This window comes from Pseudopodoces humilis, chromosome 15 (genome assembly GCF_049639895.1).
Source record: "Pseudopodoces humilis isolate 2021_Gansu_Grassland_sample_001 chromosome 15, ASM4963989v1, whole genome shotgun sequence".
Taxonomy (NCBI): domain Eukaryota; kingdom Metazoa; phylum Chordata; class Aves; order Passeriformes; family Paridae; genus Pseudopodoces; species Pseudopodoces humilis.
Window position 1 is genome coordinate 8,132,908 of NC_142214.1, and position 20,940 is coordinate 8,153,847.

Consider the following 20,940-nt stretch of genomic DNA (forward strand, 5'->3'; position numbering starts at 1 on the left):
GGTGCTGTCAAGGTCAGTAGCTACAAACCATTTGGCAGATTTTGCACATGCATTTCCTCAGCAGTGTCAGCCTTGTATTTGAGCTCTCCTGGCTGGGAGAACTTACTTTCCTCCTGGGATAGCATCTGAGGAACATTTTGAGTGTCACAATTGAGCCATCCAGAGCTGGTAGACTTTGGAAAATAAATATAGTGATCTTTAGCAGGTGATCATAAACACTCTTAAGCTGATTTCTCATTGCAAAACGATAAACAGCTCAAATAAATTGAGTTCATATTTTCTTCCTGACTTCATAGTTTTCCACTTACATAAAAAATATATGGATTTCATTCTTTATATTTCATATATCTTTGTTCAAACTGACTAGATCAAAATGCAAAAAGGTTTAGGAAAAAATGGATCTGTATATTTATAAAGCAAATAAGCATGGATTGTGTGGCACAGTCTTGTAAAATACTGCTGTACCAAACTAAAGGAACAAACAGAAGCAGAAGGTTCCCAGTTTCCCTATCAGGGAGAGCAGTGCACATCAATACTCTTGAGCCTGTGCCACGCATTTTTTTAAGACACATATTCAATAAAATTTCCAGGTTGAGCCCTTTTTCCTAAGCTTGGCATTATTCGACCTGAAAAGTAATTGCAAGATTTCAGCTGACTTCCACGTGGACTTGAACCCTCCATCTGTCCGGGACATGCTGCTGGATAACTCAGAGCCCAGAGCAGAGGGCGTGCAGGGGCACTGCCCTGGCCAGAGCCTCGTGCACGGGGTCCCCGAGTCCTGCCTGCGCTACATAAAACGGGTGAATATCTCACTTTCTCCTCACTCTGTGTCACTGCTGAGGCTTTTCAGTGACCTTGAAGTGTGTTGTTATCCATTGTGTGGTGACCAGGAACCAGCTTTTCTCTTGAGTTTTGGGCAGTGTCGAAGTTGCCGCACGGGGCTCACTGGCAGTGACAGAGCGCCAGGGAGAGTTTTCCAAGACTTGGCCGTGCTCAGGCCTGGTGAGCCCCTGTGGCCCATCCCTGGGGCAGGGTGTGGGAAGGGGCAGTGGGATGGTCAGGGCCACACCCCGTGGTGCACACTGGGGTCCTGCTGTGTGGCAGCTGCTGCCTCTCTGTTGCAGGGGGTGTTCTCCGTGACCAACCCGCACGCAGAGATCTTCCTGGTGGCCCGTGTGGAGAAGGTGCTGCAGGGCAGCATCGCCCACTGTGTGGAGCCCTACATGAAAAACTCGGACCCTGGGAAGGTACTGGCTGGGGCCATGGGAGTATCCACTGAGTGATGCTGTCTGCTGCTGTAGGGAGTGGGCTGAAACACGGCTTGTTCTGTGGCTCTTCGGTCTCCTTCGGGCAGATGCAGTCTTTGTCCATTATTTTTGCACTGTTCCCAGGCTGGCTTCAGTTGGGCTCTCCTGGGAGACTTGATTCCTTCCCCTGGAAAGAGATGGAGGATTTTTAGAAAGAGCCAAGCATTCAAGCATTTGGGGCCAGACCTTTCCCCGTTACAGTTCACCAAGCCAAAGCCTGGGCTGGCAGGAAAAAGTGGGACCGTTCATCCCCAGAGTGAAGTGTTTGCATAGAGTCATGGAATCCTTTATCTTGGAAAAACCCTATGAGATCATTGAGTCCAACCATTAACTCAGCACTGTCAACCCCACCACTAAACCATGTCCCTAAGCACCACATTTACATGTGTTTTTTTCATACCTCTGCTGCTTCCCTGGGCAGCCTGTTCCAATGCTTGACAACCCTTTAAGTGAAGAAATGTTTCCTGACAGCCAAAGGAGAGGCCCTGCTGCTTCCACCACCGGCATCAGCCTGCATCCAGGTGGAGCTGACGCTGCCTTGTTCCAGCCAGTCAGGAGTAGTTCCTGAAAAGTCGATTATAGAATACCTGGTAATGATGGCATTCCCTTGGCACAGTTTGTAAGTCTGTATAGGATGAGCCAATTGCAGTTGGTTTTGGAAAATAAGCTAATACCCTTCAGCAAACAGAGCACTAATCCGCTGACAGTTCATTCCCGAGGAGGTTGAACGCTGCCCACATTTGCAATTGCTTTGCGAAGTCACAGCTGGAAGTGGCGTGAAGTGACGGATGGGGACGTCTGGCAGCTGCGCTGGTGCCTGGGGAGCAGACGGAGAGCTGCTCGTCCCTGGGGACTGCAGTGCCCTTCCCTGCTGCTCTGGGCACCATCCAGGTCCTGGCACACGCTGCCCTGCCTCTCTCGTGTTTTGCAGGCTGCCCAGAAGGTCCATAAGGTGGCCAAGCAGGTGTGCAGCCGTCTGGGGCAGTACCGGATGCCCTTTGGCTGGGCTGCCAGGTCAGTGCCTCGGGCTGGGCTCTGCCCGCTGTGGGAGCTGCTCAGGGTGACCTGGGACACGGCTGGGCAAGGGCCCAAGTGACTGAAGTCAGTGAGGTTGCAGCCGAGGGCAGAGTTTGGCTCCGACTCCCAAGAATGAATTGGGATTGGCCTGAAATGCTCTATCTAGAATTGGAAACAAAATATTCAAAAGTAAACAGTGCTAGGGCTGGGAAGGCAGTAACCTTCCTACTGACCTGTAGCTACTGCTATCAGGGCAGAACATTTCTAGGGACAAAATACACCATCCCATTCTATCAAGGGAATCACTGCAGAAATTCCCTCCTGGCACCAGCCATTGCCAGGGACAGGATGAGAGCAGAGCACTTCCCAGCCTGGCAGTGGCAATCAGACAGAATTTGTTTTCCATCTTAAACTCTGCTTTAATTAAAGTTCTTGGGAATGGCTGGAGGTAGTGATCCCATTCCCTTGCTGTTCTTTTATTGGGACTGATAAGTATGTCAGTGCTAACTCTCTAAAGCTCAGTCCGAGGAAGGCAAGATCATCTACTGCCTCCTAGTGCTAAATTGCATTTTGACAAAAGGGCTGGGAATGACACGGGAACACAGAAAGCTGTCACAGTGGGCTGGAGTTTGGGGGTATACTGCTTGCAATGTGTGTTCTTGAACTGGATGTTCCTGTAATGCTGGCTGCTCATCTTTGAGATGGTGGTTTTGGGATGCAGCTGGATCCTGGGAGCCAGCACTCAGCCCTCTTCCAAGTGAACTCTCAGCCTAATGGTGGGCTCTGGGTGGGCATTGACTTTGGGTTCAGGTTTGTTCCTGCTGGGTAAAGAGCTGTCTTTGGACACCAAGGAGCTGAGTGGGCTGGTGCAGGGAACTGTGTTGCTCTACATCCACAGAACATTTCCCCTGTGGGTCTCAGAGGAAAGTGCTTGCACAGAAGGGGAGTGCAGATGCTTTAATGTTATTATACACAGACAGCCATTCTTTTCAAAGGCAGAGATGCTGGTATTCATCCAGGGCAGAGTCCAGTCTCCTGCTCTGGTTTCAGGAGGAAGCTGTTGCATGTTTCCAAACTGGTTTTTCTCATGTACTCCTTTCTCAGGAGGATTTCTGTGCTCTGACCCCATATGCAAGTGGGAAGATGCTTTACCACCTGGTGTTAGTGGGAGGGAATGAAAGGATGTTTGTGATTGTGGACCAGGCTTGGAAATGGACTGAATGTGTCCTTCTGGCTGGAGAGAGGGAGTGGGTAATGATGTCCCATGTGATCGCAGTGACAAATTGCAGCCTGGGTCCAAGCACCCTGTCAGGGTGGGAGAGCAGTGAGGTCTGTGGCACTGGGAGCAGTCACAGGCCAGTGAAGCTCTTCCTGATGAACTGCCTTTCAGATGTGCCAAAGACCTCAGTGTCTGTATGTTTACCAACATTTTGAAAGTACAACGCTTCTTTTCTGCAGACCAGTTTTCAAAGACTCCCAGGGCACTCTTGATGCTGATGGAAAATTCTCACCCCTGTACAAGCAAGACAGTGGCAAACTCTCAAATGAAGATATGATGAAGCTTTTAGCTGAGTATAAGAAGTAAGTGTGAGAGACTGGTGCAGGGGCTGGGCAGACATTTTAACATACATTTTTAAACAGTTAAGTGTAAGCATGAGATGACAATTTCTAAAATACTTGGAAGTAGCAAAAAAAAAAAGCTGATGATATACTCAGCACCTGAGCTTTCATGGTTCGCACTCTTGTTCCTTTCTTCCTAACACAGACCAGAGAAGACAAAGCAGCAGGTCATTCCAGCCCAGTTAAATATCATCATCAAAGACATCCCGCTAGACTTCACAAGTAAGGACCTTGGATCTTAACATAAATGCTGATGGCCTGAGCCTCAGGAGTTAATGCTTCTAGGGGGGATTTTGCTGTTTTATTAACAAGAGTATCTCAGGGCTGCAATGAGAAATGAGTAATTCAGCACAACCACTGGCTTGTAAGTCTTTCTGATGCATTCTGTGGAGGAGATGTGGTCCAAGTGCAGAGATTTACCTGAGGGGGTGAACTGCTTTACAGTTTGGCCATCAGATGCTGTATCTGAAGGAAGCCAGCTGCCTGCTTTACCACCAATCTCATATCACATTTTTGATCCATAACATCATGTGGTGAATTTTTTTTTTACAAACATGGTCAGTGTTTCTGATTCTTTACCTTGGATTTGAAGACACTGAAGCAAGGAAAGGACTTGTGATGTGTTCAGTGTCATTTCATGGGCTTTTGGCAACTCCTGTCACAGGTTATGTAGGCTGATCTCCTGTCCAAAAGGCTTTTCTAATAGACCTAATTTTTTCTGTTCTTACTCTCTTCTAGATTGTTTCACAGCTTCTTATATTCCTATAAAACCTTTTGAGAAGGGCGCTGAGGACATTGCAGTTGAAGTGGAGGAGCTTGTCCCAGAAGTTGCAAAATACTGTTACCCCTTCACTGTCTACAAAAACCATCTCTATGTCTACCCCTTGCACTTGAAGTATGAGAACCAGAAAGTGTTTGCAAAGGTGGGTGACCTGGGCAGTGACCTGAGCAGTGACCTGGGCAGTGACCTGCAGCCAGCTTGGTGTGGGCCAGGGTGATGCTGCTGCTCATCCTCCTGTTCTCCCCCATTTCAGGCAAGGAATATTGCTGTCTGTGTTGAGTTCAGGGATTCAGATGAAGCTGATGCCAGGCCATTAAAGGTGGGTTAATGTTACCTGTTATCAGGGCTGCCATTTGGCCACTGCTGGGTGTTCTGTACCAGCCAGGCTGAGCAGGGCAGGAGGAAAGCAGTGAGTTTCCATGATCACTGGTTTAATTTGGCCAGCTGATTTAGGGTGGCAGGACCCCAAATTCAGCTCTTCATTTGTGTTTCCAGTGCATATATGGCAAACCCGGGGGTCCTCTGCTGACCACAAACGCGTACGCTGCCGTGCTGCATCACAACCAGAGCCCGGAGTTCTACGATGAGGTAAAAGCAAAGTGTGGGAAACAGCAGATTTTCCTGGATGCTACAATGCCAAGGGGATTTTCAGGATACCTCTTTTCCCAGGGCTGGGTGAAATATGGGTAAAGATAATCACCAGCCCTTTGCCTCAGCAGCAGGGCTCAGCAAAACCAGAGCCTTTGTCAAGTTTTAATGTCAGTTTGTTTTGTGCTGTCTTTACTGTCACGCTTTGTGCACTCCAATCACACACCCCCATTAATAAGTAATGTTGCAAATGTGATGAAAATGTTGGGAGTTATTTAAGATGGGTAAGAATGTGTCTTGTGTAACTGCGTACAACATAACACTTGTGAAGTGAAATAGAACTAAAATATTACCCCACAACTAAAAATACAGTCTGATCTATCATGATATCATTTTAGATTAAAATTGAGCTTCCAATTCACCTCCATCAAAAGCATCATTTGCTTTTCACCTTCTATCATGTCAGCTGTGAAATTAATACAAAGGCAACATCGAAAAAACAAGACACCGTTGAAACTCAAGGTATGTTCAATGCTTAAATTACTTCTGTTGGAGTGTAAAAGGCCAAGATAAAACAAATGTAGGGACATGAGAAAAAATGTGATTAACTTACCAGCCTATCTGTATTTTCTTTTCTAAAAGCAACTTGATACGAAATTGTAGGTCTAAAATGGAATAAACTCAATGTTTTTAGTTTCTATTAAAGCTCAAATTTTTGTTGCAGTCTGGCAACTCTTTCTGTGCATTCCTGACTTGACTTGCACAAGTGTGCTGTTGTCAGGCAGGTCACCTGTACGAACTTGCTGTGAGATCAGGGTCTCAGGGGCTGACCCTACCAACACTAGGAATGTGCACACCTAGGTCCCACCGGTTGGGAAACCTCTCCCTCCATCCAGTCCTCAAAGGACCCCCATGGTGCACAGCCATGGCTCACACGCTGTTCCTGCCCCTCACACCGCTCCTGGTCTGTGCTGTGTCTGAATTTGTTCACGGGGTGAAAGCTGATTTAATGACACCGACGTGGCTGATCCCTTGCTGCAGCCACTTGCACAGCTGCAGGTTTGGATTTCCCAGGGTGAGACAGAGCTCTTTTGGAGCTGAGCAGGCTCCACCGTGTGTCTGCTGACTCTGCTGCCGTGCTTGCCTCCGCAGTGGGGTTCGCCTGGGCGCCGCTGCTGAAGGACGGGCGCATCGTCACCCTGGAGCGGCACCTGCCAGTGTCATCCAGCCTCCCCCCCGGCTACCTGGGCCTCGCAGACACTGACTCACGGAAGGTAGGAAGGCCACCTGAAACGGGCTGGAATGGAAAAGGAAGAGCAAAGTTGAGCTTTTGTTACCACTTTAAATTCTGGGTTTCTGTTGGTTCTTTGCTCAGCTGAAAAGATCTCTAGTGCAGGGCACCCCCAAAGCTTAAAGTTCTTAGGGATGGGAGACAGAACACCTTTAATTCCACTTTCTCTGGTTATGCAAGTTGCAGGGGATATTTCTGTGGCAGGCTGGGCAGCTGCAGATGGCACAGAGCAGGAGAGTGAGCTCATGCTCTGTGTGCATGTCTTTTGGGGGAAGGTGGTGTTTGTGCTGGGGGTGAACCCCTTATTCCACCCCAGCCAGCACCTTCTGGCCAGGTGTCTGCACAGAGCCACCTTCTCACCACAGTCTGAGACCAAGTGCTTGGATGTTGTCTGTTCACAGCAGCCCAGCATGGATGCAAAATGGGTGGATGGAGCAAAGCCACTGTTTAAAATCAGAATCCATTTGGACTCAACCATTTACACCCAGGTAAGTCAAACACCTTAAAAAACTTCCAGCACAAGTGCAAAGGAGGAGTCTCTACTACAGCTAGGCCATAGGTGGTGTGGGGAAGAGGGCCCTGGTGCCTGGTGTGCAAAGCAGAGATACTTCTGAAGCAGCATGGCTGGGATTACTTGCAGGGATCTGCCCCTTGGCTGGATGGGATGAGATAATTGTGTGCCTGAATGAGATGTTTCCTTGGCCAATTGCACTATAACTGGCAGGACTAAGGAAACATTTGAGAAAATGACCTGCTTCAATGATGCAAAAGACAGAACTGGTGGATGTGAGAGGTTTCCCCAAACTGTAGAATCATTAATGTTGAAAAGACCTCTGTCTTGGTTTAGAAGACAGGTGTTTGTTAGGGAGGGTAGGAGTTTTTTTTGGAATGAAAAATGTGAACATTTTTCTTCTGAATTATTGTAATTTTGAAATTAAGGGGTTCTTAGGTAAAGATATGGGGGTAGGAGTAACAGTTTTTTACTAGTATGTATAACAAGGTAAATAAATAACAATAACTATGGCATTAATAACAAAGCAGAAACAGGGACTGTGACAGTTTTTTCATTTGAGACGGGAAAGGATGGAGGAGAGGTTATCTTTTACAAACTTCTTGTGGGTAGTTGATTTTGGTGTTGTGGAATACTTAGTTGGAATGGTAGGAATGTGTAGAAATTTTGGGTTGGTGGATGAGATGTATTAGAAGTTTTGTGGTGGTGGCTGGTACTGTAGGGTGCTCTGGTAGGACAGGGGGTGCAGGGGCCATGTAGATGAGGAAAAAGAAGTAGTTCTGTCTGGGTTATGGTGAATTAATTTTTTTTTTTAAAGTAATAACAGTTTTGAGTGTTTTGTTCTGAAGCTTTAGAAAACCAGCCAGCCCACAGCTGCTCCTGCCTTCTCTTTTACCTGCTCCCCTTCCCTCCTGGGCCCAGCTAAATTTTTTGTGTTTTCAAGCACCTAATAAGTACTAGCAGTCAGGTTTCTCTGCAACTAATGGGGAAAAATTCTATAGGTGAGAAGGAACAAAAGGAAGGACACTCCCAGGAACCTCTAAGATCGTTTAGTCCAAGCTAGTTTTAGACTTAATAAAATTTAGGTTTTTTTAAAACAAAAGTTCTCTGACAACAGCAGACACAAGAAAACAGTCCTGGTTTGCCTTTGAAAGCAGTTTAGGCTGTTTTACCAAGTCCTCATGTGTTCTGCTGTAGTTGTGGACTTCCCTAAGTTTCATGTGATGTGCAACAAAGATCCGCAGCACATTCTCTAGGGCACCTCCTGTCAGCTCTGCCCCTGGGGCAATGCCCTTGGCTGGATGTCATCAGCTGCATTTACATTCAGAGCAAATGGCTTTCAGCATCCAACTCTGTTTTGCAGATTTACTGACTCTGTATAGCACTGAGAGCAGCACAGTAGTTGTGCATCCCACCAAATTCCATTTCCAGGTGCTTTTCAGAGTTAAATAAGCCAGTAATTAAATCTGACCTTGGAGGAGGAGGGAGAGTAATGGCAAGGAGAGCCTGCCTCAGATGGAAGTGGGAGGCAGGTGGTGAAGCAGTTTCTGTGAGTTGCAGCTGTTGAGAGAGCTGCTGTTTCTCCAGGCTGGTGTTGGCTGGGGACTGGGGCTCAGGGGAGTAGGACCACAGGAGATTTTAACACTGCTGGAAGTTTTGTGCTTAATACTGGGGTTAGTTGGGAGCCAGGGGCTGAGCAGTGGATGGGTATGTTGGAAAAGACAGAGAGCAGTCCTGGGAGATGGCAGCTGGGGATCAAAAGTGCCACTGGCAGGGTCATGGGGAGCATGGCCCACTGCTGCAGGTAAGTCACCAGATTTCCAAGTGCAAGCAGTGAAGTAGGGGCTGACAAATGTTGAGGCTGCTGAATTGAACTTGTTTGTCTCTTCCAGGACATGCACTTGCACAAATTCTTCCACTACTGCCAGCTGGTTCAGGCGGGAGCTAAGGAAGTGCCAGGAGAGCTTGTTAAATACCTAAAGGTGAACACTGCCTGTCACTGGGCTTCATTTGTGTTTTTACAGACTGTCAGCAAATACCCAGAACCCTTCCCTGTGGGGACACACCCTTGCTGGGGCCAGTGCATTGTGCAGTACCCTCACTTTTGCTTTTTCCTGTCAGATGGGCTAGTATTTAAATGAAATGTTTTTTCATGTCCCTACATTCATTTTATCTTGTCAGACGATTTTCTGTGTGCTGCTTCCCTCTGCCTTCCACAAGGGATAAAGCAAGCAGTCAGCATTGCTCTGCCATGCTCATGGCAAAGCTCTCTCCTGGTGGACCCACACACTCCTCCCGTGCTGCTCTAGGTTTGATTCAGCCCTTTAAACTGTAGCATAATTCCTTATTTTCTGGAAGCCCATTTGAAACAGGAGTTCTTTTTCAGGCTGGAAAAGATACATGAGATTATCAGCCAGTTAAATTTGAGCAGAGGTGACCCATGACCTAGACCCTGCTTTTTGGTAATCACTGCAGCATGAGTAAGGGCTTTGGAGCAGGTCCAGCAAGGGCTTCTGCAGGGAATATTATTTTTGGCTATTTACTTGTCCTTGTTTCCTTCCATAACTGCCTGTTCTTGAGAGTGGTGCTGTAGCAACAGCTCCACTTCCAGTGGTGGGGATGTGTCACCACAGGGTTACTTAATGTGTGTCAGATAATGTATAAAATTTAAAGAAATAGAAATAGTAGCAGGTTTCAAAGCCAAGCCCAGTAGTTTTGTTGTGAGCATTTTGCCAGGTCCTAATCCTGCCAAGCCCCAGTGCCCTCAGTGCAGCCTACAGACAGGGAGATAGGTATGTGCTAACCACAAGTGAGGGATTCTTAACCACCAGCACCTCAAGAATTTCAGTAATTTAAATAGCTAGATACAGCTTTAAAAACTTTTGGTTTTTAATGGTTTGAAAACTGAAAATGAAACATGCTGTCTTTCCTAGACTCATATCATGCATGAGCTTCAGGCACAAGAGCTCTGTGAGGTTGGTGGAGAGCGTGTGCATGAGATGATCTTGACCTTTGCCAAGGGCCTTAAACTCCATTTTCAACAGCAATCTTTGAAAAGTCTCTCTGAAAGTCATTGGGCAGCAGTTTTTTCATGTTCCAAAGGCATTTGTGGAAATGGGACTTCAAAAAACTGGCACAAGTGATGAGAAGACTTGAGAGCAAAACTTCAGCCTTAAATTCTGGGCTTTTCAAATCCAATAGTAGCATGTGACTTCTAATTAAGTCATAGCTGCCTGGACACATCTGAGATGAGGATTAATACCTGCCCTGAGGGATTTATGTTGGTCCCTGTAGGTTTGCAGCTGGGATCTGTCAGCTGGAAGGAGGCAGCAAGTCCTGCTGTGGGTCCAAGTTGCCGTGTCCTCCAGTGGGATGGAGCGTTTCCACACCCCGAAGCCTTTGCCTGTCCCATTGCCACAGAAATGTCTGCGGGCTGTAAATGTTTAACATCTGCAACACGTTGAACTAAAAGTGTCTGTGTTTTGAACATTTGTTTTAGTGTTTGCACGCCATGGAGATCCAAGTAATGATTCAGTTTCTACCTGTAATTCTTATGCAACTATTTAGAGTCCTCACAAACGTGACGCAGGAGGATGAAGTAGCTGTCAACTGCACCATGTGAGTCTTGGGTGAACCATCCAGTGACAAATGCAAAGCCACAAAAGGCAGTGCAGAGCAGGGTCTGGTTTCCCAGTACAGGGTGCCAAGAGAGCACGCTGGCTGTCCCCTGCTGCTGTCTTCCCCTGGATCATGTGGGTGGCAGGGGCCATAGTGGGGCTCTTGGCCTGGGAGTGGTGTGAGGAAAAGTGTGGTGCTTTTAAGATACTCCTGGCTTGTTTCTCAAAAGGGAAAGGGTTTGGTGTGTCTGGGAGCTGAGTTATTGTCATTTCAAAAGGCTCCAGAGTGCCCTGGCGTGTCCCAGCTGCAGGCAGCAGATGTGGGGAGCAATGTCCTGGTCTCATCCCAGCACCCCAGTCCCTGCTGTCAGGATTGCTCCTGCTGCCCCAGGGCTGGGTGTGGCTGCTGCAGCCCCAGCTGTGCCAGCTGGAGATCCTGCAGTGCTCTGCAGCCCCAGCTGTGCTGGGTGGAGATCCTGCAGTGCTCTGCAGCCCCAGCTGTGCCAGCTGGAGATCCTGCAGTGCTCTGCAGCCCCAGCTGTGCCAGCTGGAGATCCTGCAGTGCTCTGCAGCCCCAGCTGTGCCGGGTGGAGATCCTGCAGTGCTCTGCAGCCCCAGCTGTGCTGGGTGGAGATCCTGCAGTGCTCTGCAGCCCCAGCTGTGCTGGGTGGAGATCCTGCAGTGCTCTGCAGCCCCAGCTGTGCTGGGTGGAGATCCAGCAGTGCTCTGCAGCCCCAGCTGTGCTGGGTGGAGATCCTGCAGTGCTCTGCAGCCCCAGCTGTGCTGGGTGGAGATCCTGCAGTGCTCTGCAGCCCCAGCTGTGCTGGGTGGAGATCCTGCAGTGCTCTGGCCCAGGAGGCAGTGCTGGACAGGCAGGCACTGCAGGGAGCTCCAGCTTTCCCTGCCTGGCAGCGACTCCCTGGAGCCCAGAGATGCCCCCAAACACGCATCTTCCTCCATGGTGCTGCCTCAGTGAGGTGCTGCCTGCACAGGGGATGCTGCATGTCATCCTTCTCTGGTGCCAATAGAGCGTGCATCCAGGTACCAGCAGCATCCTGCTCTCGTGGAGGTGGAGGTTGGAGGCTGAGCCCTGGGCCCAGGGATGTGGTGCCTGTTGCAGTCACAGCCCTGTGCCATATTGATGTGGGCTGTGAGAACTTTTCCTTTGTGGAGCACTGTAATTCCACTCTGTTTGAAGCACCAGAGGGTGAGGACAGGGGAGCAGGTGACCGCAGGTACCTGTTGGGTGACCAGCTCCCACCTTCATTTCCAGTGATTTTTATCAAAGCTTAGCCTGATGCTTTCCAGTCAGTAGCTTTCTGTTTAATGTCTCTTTTCTAATCAGACTTTCTTTATCTGATAAATGGCTTGTAAACTCCTCCTTGTGGTTTGGCCTCTGGGGTCTGTGACAACATGCAATAGTTTGTTGTTCCCTCTGGCTGGGAGTGGAATGTAAAACCCCAGTAGTGGCTGGGGAAACCAAGCTCTTGCTGCCTTGATCAGCTGCCTGGGAATGAGTCCAAAGGGCTGGCATGTTCTCCAGGGTCTGCTTGACCTTCCCACACTGCAAGGCAACAGCCCAAAATAATCCAGTGCATGTAACAAGGACCATATGATGTAAATAAAATAAAAGAAAAAAAATAGAGGCTTCCAGAATGAATAAATTCTGGGGTTCAAGGAGGTATCAGATTATAAGTGATGGACAATGTTCTGTCTCACCTCCTCGTGCAAGGAGTCTTGAGTGTTAAAAGTCAGCTTGTCTGGGTGATTCTTGGGCCAGCACAGAAGTGGAGAAGAGGCTTTGGGAGCATCATCTGAGTGCTTTGTGCAAGGATGGTGCAGGAGCTGTGTGTGGGGTGCTGGCCTGCAAGAACTGTTGCTCTGCAGATCAGGCCATGCCAGCAGTGAGGCCCTTGGGGCTGAGCAGGATGGGACACATGCTGTCTGCTTTGTGAGGTAGAGGAACTTGCCCTCGTGTTGCGTGCTAAACACAAACCACGTTTCTCCCCAGGGTTCTTCTGCACATCGTGTCCAAGTGCCACGAGGAAGGTCTGGACCACTACCTGCGCTCCTTCATAAAGGTCAGTCACGACACACCGCCCCTCCAGACTCCCTGCTGGGAGCAGGCACACACTGACACTGCTGTTCTTGCCTCAGTATGTCTTTAGAGCTGAGAAACCAAGTGCCAAGCAGGCGAAGATGACCCATGAAATCCTGGTGCTTTCCATGGCCACCATCCTGAAGCAGTCAGCAGATTTTCTAGCCATCAATAAGCTACTCAAGGTGAAGTATTGACAGTACTTGGCTGCCAAGGGTAGAGGGGAAGAAAAGGGGGTCTGGTGTACAGCCCCACACTTATCCCCATCCAAACCCACTGCAGGGGCAAAGCTGCCAGGGCAGCTCCTTGCATCCACATCCTTGAGGTTCTCCCCTTAGAACAGAGATGAATTCTTGCAGGGAACCTCTATTTAAGCCCATGGCAGGAGACACCAATAGACTGTTCATTCAAGCCACACCTGGGAGGTAAACTGAGTTTCTGCCTCTCTGGGCCTTTGCAGGGCTTGCATCCCAAACTCAGCTGGTTCTTGGCAGGGTGCAAGCCCTGCAAAGGCCCAGAGAGGCAGAAACTCACTTTGCAGAGGGGCTAAATCTGTTCCCACCCTAAGAATGGCAGGAGGTCTCTGGGCAGCAAAGGCTGCCAAGTCTATTCTGAGTCAACTGTGCAAGCAGAGCTGTGCTTCCAAAAAGCCATTTGGATGCTTTCCCTCCCACATAGGTGCTTCCCCACATAGAGAGAGTTTATCAGTCATGTCCAATGTGCTGAGGAAAGTAATAGTATTCTTTGTTCCTTCTAGTACTCGTGGTTTTTCTTTGAAGCATTGGCAAAGTCGATGGCAATGTACTTACTGGAAGAAAACAAAATCAAGGTAAAAATTTTTCATTATTAATAAAAAATGAATTGGTCAATGCTGCATTACAGAACTGTCACAAACTCCTCCAGAAGCTTTTCTGAAAAGCTGTGTGGCTCTCTGTTAAAAAGAAAACAACTTGCCGAGCTGAACAGCTTAACTTTCTTTTTCACTTTACTTTTCCCTTTTCTGTCCTTTCGCTCTCAGCTGTAATTTAAAAATTCCAGAAGTCCTTACGGCTTGTGCAGCCTCCTTTTCTGGTACTACCTACTGCAGTTGCAGCCAATACTTTCTTTGGCCACTGTTTTATTAGGGAGCAACAAAAACAAGCCCTAAAGAACTGTTTGTGCTCAGTTGTCCCCAGCTTGCAGCACTGAGCTGGGATGTGCTCTTGGTTTCAGCTGCCCAGAGGCCAGAGGTTCCCTGAGTCCTACCAGCACGCCCTGCACTCGCTGCTGCTTGCCATCATTCCTCACGTGACCATCCGCTATAATGAGATCCCTGAAGAGTCCAGGAATGTCAACTTTAGCTTGGCTAACTTCCTGAAGGTCAGCAGTTTCTTTCCTTCTCCCAGGATTTTATCAGGGGGAAAAAAAAAAAAAAAAAAAAAAAAAAAAAAGTAGACAATGAGAAATACGGAGCAAGCAAACAAATGTGGTTTTAATTTATATTGTCTTTGTTTTTTTCAGTTGTAAAAACTCTCAAGGGGATAAGCTTTCCTAGGAAGGAAACCTTCTCTTTCCAAAGAGACAGTAACTCTGTATGTTACTGAGGGTTTTCAGGCACACCTAGCAACTGTTTGGAACCTGAAATATGTATATTCTCATTTTAAATACTTCTGTTGTCCACTGGAGACTTAAGTAAGATCACCCAAATGATTTCAGAGAAACAGGATCATGTATGTTTTAGAAAATCAGCAGCAACCCAGAGGATGAAATCTGGCTGCTGACAGGACAGTAGTATGGAGGGGATTTAGGATGATTGCTTTTATATTTAATGGTTGGCCACATGTTGCTATTTTTTCTCCAGCGTTGTTTGACCTTTATGGACAGAGGATTTGTTTTTAACTTGATAAATGATTACATTTCTGGATTCAGCCCAAAAGACCCTAAGGTAAGCAGTAGGTTTCTTGAAAAGTGGTTTGCAGCTGTACATATGTACATCAGTCCCAGCTTTGTAGTGATTATTTTACACAACTCTTGGAGGCCTTTTAGACTCTGTTCCTTTTAGAGGCAGAGGCCTCTTTGTCCGGGCCAAGAGCTTGTACCCAGATGTTCTTTAAAGTAATTTAAAGAGTCAGAATGAAAGGATAGACTGGTTAATAGCCTGGATGAAAGAGACAAAAAAGTCCCAAGTGACATCCATGTGCATTGACACTTAGAGAGAACAACACGAGAATTTGCCATTTAATAGTTGCACCAGATGCTATTTATTAGATTCTTCAATCCTTGTGCAACAAGCACATTGAACTGGAAGAAAATGTGTCAAACTAAAAACATAGTTTGTGTTTGTCTTTTTTTATCTCAGCTGCTGGTTGAGTACAAGTTTGAATTTCTTCAAACTATTTGCAATCATGAGCACTACATTCCTCTGAACTTACCAATGACATTTTCCAAACCTAAGCTCCAAAGAGTTCAAGGTAGGTTCTGGCTAAAGAGCTATAATTTTTTTGTCTTTATGGCTTCTGACTAGATGAACTTGGGTTTGATGTCAAGGAAATGTATGTCCTGGTTAGGACATTGACCTCAGGACAAGATGTTTTTTTGTCAGGATTACATCATTTTGTTCCAGTATGGTATGCAGTCAGTCTTTTCGGTATTTCCTATATTTTAGTTTACATGGGATTAGCAATATCTGGAAGACACTGCCTGTCTTTCAGTAAATAGGCAAGCTGTGCAATGCAATCCTGTTTTCAGCCTCCCCTGAGAAGTGGGTGTCTCAATGGTGGGTCCTGCAGGGAATGGGGGTGCAGGAGGACAGACTGAACTCACTGCCCTGCTGCCAGCTCTCCTTGTGGCCACCAGAAGGGGATCTGGGTTACCTTCTGCTTTCAGGTTGAGCAAGAGCACAGCAGTGCACAGTGTGTTTGAGCTTGTTCTGGAGCCTGAAGGCAGCCAGCAGAGCTTGAGCCCGTGCCAGTCCTCGGTGCATTCCAAGGGTGTTTGTGCTGTGGCACCCCTGCACAGCCACGCTGCTTTCGCTGTCACACCGTGTTCTCTTTGCTCCTGAAGCTGCTCAACACGGGGTACAAGGGGCTGAGCAGGGGCTGTGAGCAGCTGTGGGTGGCTGCAGCTGTGGCACTGATGGCAGTGCAGCCCCTGCCAGCCCCCAGGAGTGCTACAGACAGAGCCTCATCCCCTCTGGGTCCTAATGGCTTATCTGTGCTGCAAAAATGCAGTAGAGATTGCCAGGTTTGGATGCCAATAGCCTGGCCTGGAGGAGAGTGAGGTTTGGGATTCCCCATGTAAAAGCCCCATGGATTTATGATTGTATGATTTATTCTGGTGGAGGAAAGGGGATGTTTGGTTGTGCTTCACAGTGAAGCCATACAAGTCCCAAAGTGGTTCCACACACGTACAGGTGGCAGAAGTAGCAGTAAATGAAATAGGCCTTATTTTGGCAAATATCTGAGCCCTCAGAGTTTTCTGGACCAGCTGCTAATCTCTTACATCAGTTTGGCTACTTGCCTGGCATTGTATAACAAAGAGTATTCTAGAAACAGGCAAGAAAAACACAGGCACGTTGCCTCTCTGATGCTTGCTAGTGGCACAGTAACATAAAGATGCTCTTTCTTGGGTAACATTTGCCTTTGCTTTTGTGATGGTTAACCTGAAAAGCTGTAAGGGCAGCTCATCTTTTCTGCTGTGTTTTATTGTGACTGGACCTACAGCTGAGGTTCACATGCAGCTCATGGCAGCCGAGCAGCTCAAGCTCAGGTAGCAGAAGTGCCTTTGCAGTGGTGCCTGAGCCCTGGCTGCCATGGTAGAGCCATGCACCTTCACTGAAAACTTGTCTGGCTTTATGGACAGGCCTGTGGTTACAGGGGTCAGCAGGGACCCTGCTGGTGTGTCTGACCTCTTCATCAGCCTGTTTGGATGCAGAGAGGGGATGCCCAAAGCCCTACTGCTCTGCTTCTAGGAAAAGAAGGAATAGCCCTCAGGGAGGTGGATAGAGAGAGTTTCTGCAACTTCATCCAGTGCAGATGGGCAGGCTGGCAGAGCACAGCTTTCAACTGCACTCAACATCCTGTTGAGTTGGAGTGTTGCATCTTGGAACAGCAACTCTGAAACCTCCCAGCTAATGCAGGACTGGTTGTCCCTGCTGCCTCAATGAGGACATCAGCCAGAGCAAGCCCCCAAGCTTGGCCTCATGGCCAGCTGCATACAATTAGATTTGCAATATTGTCATGGGAAAGAATCCAAGGGATTGACAGAAGCTGAGAGTTAAGCAAAAGCCTCACAAATAATACTAAAACATGACATACTGTCCTGTTTCTCCAAGATTCTGAGCATTACTTTTTCCTGTTTATTTTTTGTCTTTTTATTTGTCCCTTTTCTTTTTACACATAATTAGAATTTTTTTCATTTGCTGTGGAATGGTTCACTTCATTAGGTAGGTCTAACTAGAATGATCAAATCCTCTAATGTCAAATTAAGTATTCACTTTCTGATCAGTTACCTTGCATCCAACTAATGTAATAATCGTGACGTATGATAATTAGGCATTTGCTAACATGACTAACAGTGAAAGCTAGGTAATGTGCCAGATTGCTTTTTCTTTCCTCTGAATCAGAGTTTCACATTCCAGTAAATGCTACTTTTGAATCAATGAATTTAAAAATAACTTTTGCAGCCACATAGCTGTTGGAACCCTTTGGCTGGGATTTTCAAAGCTGAATGCCCCCTGCCTTACCACAGAAGAGCTTTTAGAACCTGTGGGGTTTTGCAAAAAGAAAATCTGAGCTGAGCATTTGGCATTTGTAGGTTTTGGGGGAAGAACAGAGAGCTTTGGAGTGAAGTGAAAACCAAACCCCTGTGGCAGTTCTATTTTGGTAAATGGCCTGGCAGGGATAATGGTGTCAGGACAAGGCCATTCACAGCAGCCCAGTGCACATGACCCTGCACCACAGTCTGTGTCTGTCACTGCTGCCCTGCCCAGGTGCCTCAGCAGACGTGATGCCTTATCCTGGTAGCAGCCTCTGCTTTGATCACAGAGTCTGAATCTGTGTGAGATGCAGGTTAAGTTAAGTTAAGGTTACAAGTTAAGTTAAGCAAGGTGTCGAGGTACTGAGCTGGCTTTCTCTTGGCAGTCAGTGCAGCTTCTGAGGAGCTGTTCAATATCTGCTTCTGGCCAGCAGCAGCCTGGAGCCCTAGCCTGGCTCCCTGGCCCATGCAGCTGCCCAGCTGTGCAGGCTGGGGTGCAGCACTGGCCACTTGGCACCGTGTCCTCATTTGCACCCCTCATCCCAGCAACACTATATGCTTTTGCTCTGCTCTCTGACCTCGAGAGAAGGAGCACAGATTGGTGGGGGATGTGGAATGAGCTGCAGGGCAGCACTGCTGGGGCTGGCTGGCCAGGTAAACCCACCATTTCCACTGCCCATTCCCACCCTCACAGCTGCTTGGTGGAGGTTGGTATCCCCTCTGCCTGGGTAGCTTGGGAATTTACAGGACAGCCCCCAGTCAGGAGCAAAGCATCCCCAGGCAATAAATTGTGCTGTCTTTCCCCATTTCAGCTATCTCTGACTTACAAATTACTCATTGGAGAGAGAAGCTTTGCAGAACATCACATTGCAGAAATCCTTCCTTGAGGTGCTGCTGAAACAGTGAGGGCTGAAATTAATGAACAGCCTGGCCTGGAAGACACCAAATTCTTTGACATGACAGTTCACTGGTGGAGAAAACTGTATGATCAGTTCAGCTTTCTTCAAAGATCAGTGCACTGCAGGAGAGTGGTGAACACTGTTCGAGGACTTTGTGGCTTACCATGACTGTTAAGTCTTGCTCTGAACAGACTCTTGGAACATTTGCCTTAACCATTGCCTTGTTGTTTCTTTCAGATACAAATCTTGAGTACAGTTTAACTGATGAGTATTGCAAGCATCACTTCCTCGTGGGGATGCTTCTTAGAGAAGCCTCTGTTGCCTTGCAGGACAATTATGATATCAGATATACAGCCATCTCTGTATTAAAAAATCTCTTGATCAAGCATGCCTTTGACAACAGATACCAGCACAAGGTCAGACCTGTCTTGTTGGCTCTTTAAATTAATGTTGTTGAATTTTATGAAAAAAAATCACATACCAGAGTTTTAGGTACTGCATGGTGCACCCAAGGGTATTCTAATTGTTTTTTAGGGAACCATTGTAAATAACTGATAGTTATGGGATAAGAGTAATAGCTCTGAAACCATCTAGGAGACAACTGCAGCCTTCTTATTCATGCTGAGTATTTAGGTAATTAAGCCCTAAATCATTAAGGAACATGAGAGAGTCATTAGCCAAGAGTTGTTCAACAAAATTAGGACATCAGTGATGTTCTGGTCCTGGGCCTAAATTCATATCCTGTATTAATATGCTATAATCAGGAAACAGAACTGATCTCTGTTACAAGTCAGATGCATGTTTTACTAATCAGTGACTCAGGAGAGGATCTTGATTCTCATGAGGTGCTGGATTTCCTCAAGTTTTCTTTGGTCAGAGGCTCAGGACGTGATGATGCTGAAAGAGGCTGGAAATGGGTTTGTTTTATCTCGGTGTTGCTCCCTGCTGACCCATATGCACCCTGCAAAGTGCCCAGCTATTTGTGCAGACACTACCTGTCCTTGCTCTAGCCTGGAAACATGTCTCTGTTTCGAGTTGTGGCCCTCACATTGCTCCTAGTGTGCTGCATTCCTGAGTGCTGCTGGAACATGGATGGCTTCCTGGCATGAAGGGTGGGAGGAGTGCCCCATGTGCTCCAGGGGCTCTCATGGGCCCAGAACCAGCTCCTCTTCCCTCCCTTCTGTGCCTGTTTGGAGGCCTGAGCTGGAGGTGGGCTTGCTGTTCTCTGCAGTGAGGATCCATGGCCAGCTCAGGAGCTGTTTGTTCCCTCAGTGTGCAGCACTCCCCTGGCTCCTCAGAAACTCCCCCTGCCTTACTGCTGTCCCGCAGGATATTTGTGTGTGAGCTGTGCTCAAGGCAGTGTGACCAGGAAACTGCATGGAGCCAGAGCAGGATGCTCAGCTGGTGTCCAGAGACTCCAAGGGAAAAAAAATCACATCCTGGGCAGGACAGGCTGAGCATGTGTTGGCACACCCTGCCAACCCTGGCTCTGTCAACAGCTGAGAGAAGGTTTTGTCAACTCATGAGTAGTATTTTCAAGATTTTTTTTTATCTTTTGTCATACTGGATCCGAAGAAAAAATTAGATTTCTTTATTATTTAAAATGTTGCAAACCTTAAATTTCTTTTTTTTTTTTTTAACCTTTCAGCAAAATCCAGGATATATTTAACAAAAAAGAGTTGGATGTAAAAGAGTCCTCCATTTAGAAAATGTCAACCCAATCATTTTTGGTCTGTACCAGTTAATCCAAATTAATCTTTTCCTAGAAACTGTTTACACTAGAAGCATTTACTATAGAGAGTTTCTGACTGGAACCAGTAGCCAGCACCAGGCATGGAGAAAATGTTTCTGTTACTCCTGGGTGTTGCACTTAAAAATCAAACTGTGCAAATCAAGTGCCAGTTAAAGAGTGAGGGAATCCAGGACTTAGTTTGTCACACATCCTGTATGACTGGGAATGTTATTTAGCCTCCAAAACCCCCCAGTGCCCCAAGCTTGGTGCTAGAGGGGTGATACCTCTCTGTCAGCTCTAGAAGTGGAAATGAGGAGCCAAACCAGCTCATGTTCTCAAACACCACCACATACAGTGTGTGAATACAGATATATATATATGTGTGTGTGTGTATATATATATACACTTATATAACATACACATATATGTATACATATATTATATATTTTTATATAAAAAAAGCTCAAGACCTCCTCTTTTTTCACTCCACTGGAAACCTGGGCTCTTACTGAGGTTTTTCTCTGTGCCTGCTTTCAGAACCAGCAGGCAAAAATTGCCCAGCTGTACCTGCCTCTGTTTGGGGTGCTCCTGGAGAACCTGCAGCGCGTGGCCGGCCACGAGGCACTGACCTCCTGCCCTGCCTCCAGCCCTGTGAGTAAAGCTGGGTGCCTCCATGTCTGACATGCTTTTGGACAGTGTGTGCAGTCCCCACAAGGGGAGGTGAGTCCCTCCAGCTGCAGTCCCT

At 47.3% G+C, this 20,940-nt stretch overlaps 1 protein-coding gene across 3 annotated transcripts in view; it reads left to right on the plus strand.

Annotated features, from left to right (window-relative positions):
- The window catches only part of DOCK11 (dedicator of cytokinesis 11), an 81,329-nt gene that overhangs the window by 30,232 nt on the left and 30,157 nt on the right, over positions 1 to 20,940 (plus strand). For 2 of the 3 annotated variants that reach the window (XM_014255279.2, XM_005526193.3), the window contains exons 12-32: positions 591 to 800; positions 1,125 to 1,247; positions 2,239 to 2,321; positions 3,783 to 3,905; positions 4,090 to 4,166; positions 4,683 to 4,867; positions 4,979 to 5,044; positions 5,221 to 5,313; positions 5,712 to 5,835; positions 6,466 to 6,587; positions 7,006 to 7,092; positions 9,008 to 9,097; positions 10,615 to 10,733; positions 12,744 to 12,813; positions 12,890 to 13,015; positions 13,588 to 13,659; positions 14,043 to 14,189; positions 14,671 to 14,754; positions 15,169 to 15,280; positions 18,701 to 18,879; positions 20,733 to 20,846. In XM_014255279.2, the coding sequence (XP_014110754.1) occupies positions 591 to 800; positions 1,125 to 1,247; positions 2,239 to 2,321; positions 3,783 to 3,905; positions 4,090 to 4,166; positions 4,683 to 4,867; positions 4,979 to 5,044; positions 5,221 to 5,313; positions 5,712 to 5,835; positions 6,466 to 6,587; positions 7,006 to 7,092; positions 9,008 to 9,097; positions 10,615 to 10,733; positions 12,744 to 12,813; positions 12,890 to 13,015; positions 13,588 to 13,659; positions 14,043 to 14,189; positions 14,671 to 14,754; positions 15,169 to 15,280; positions 18,701 to 18,879; positions 20,733 to 20,846 (2,406 nt within the window). The remainder of the gene's footprint in view (positions 1 to 590; positions 801 to 1,124; positions 1,248 to 2,238; positions 2,322 to 3,782; positions 3,906 to 4,089; positions 4,167 to 4,682; positions 4,868 to 4,978; positions 5,045 to 5,220; positions 5,314 to 5,711; positions 5,836 to 6,465; positions 6,588 to 7,005; positions 7,093 to 9,007; positions 9,098 to 10,614; positions 10,734 to 12,743; positions 12,814 to 12,889; positions 13,016 to 13,587; positions 13,660 to 14,042; positions 14,190 to 14,670; positions 14,755 to 15,168; positions 15,281 to 18,700; positions 18,880 to 20,732; positions 20,847 to 20,940) is intronic. The other variant, XM_088062510.1, reaches the window with a different exon arrangement.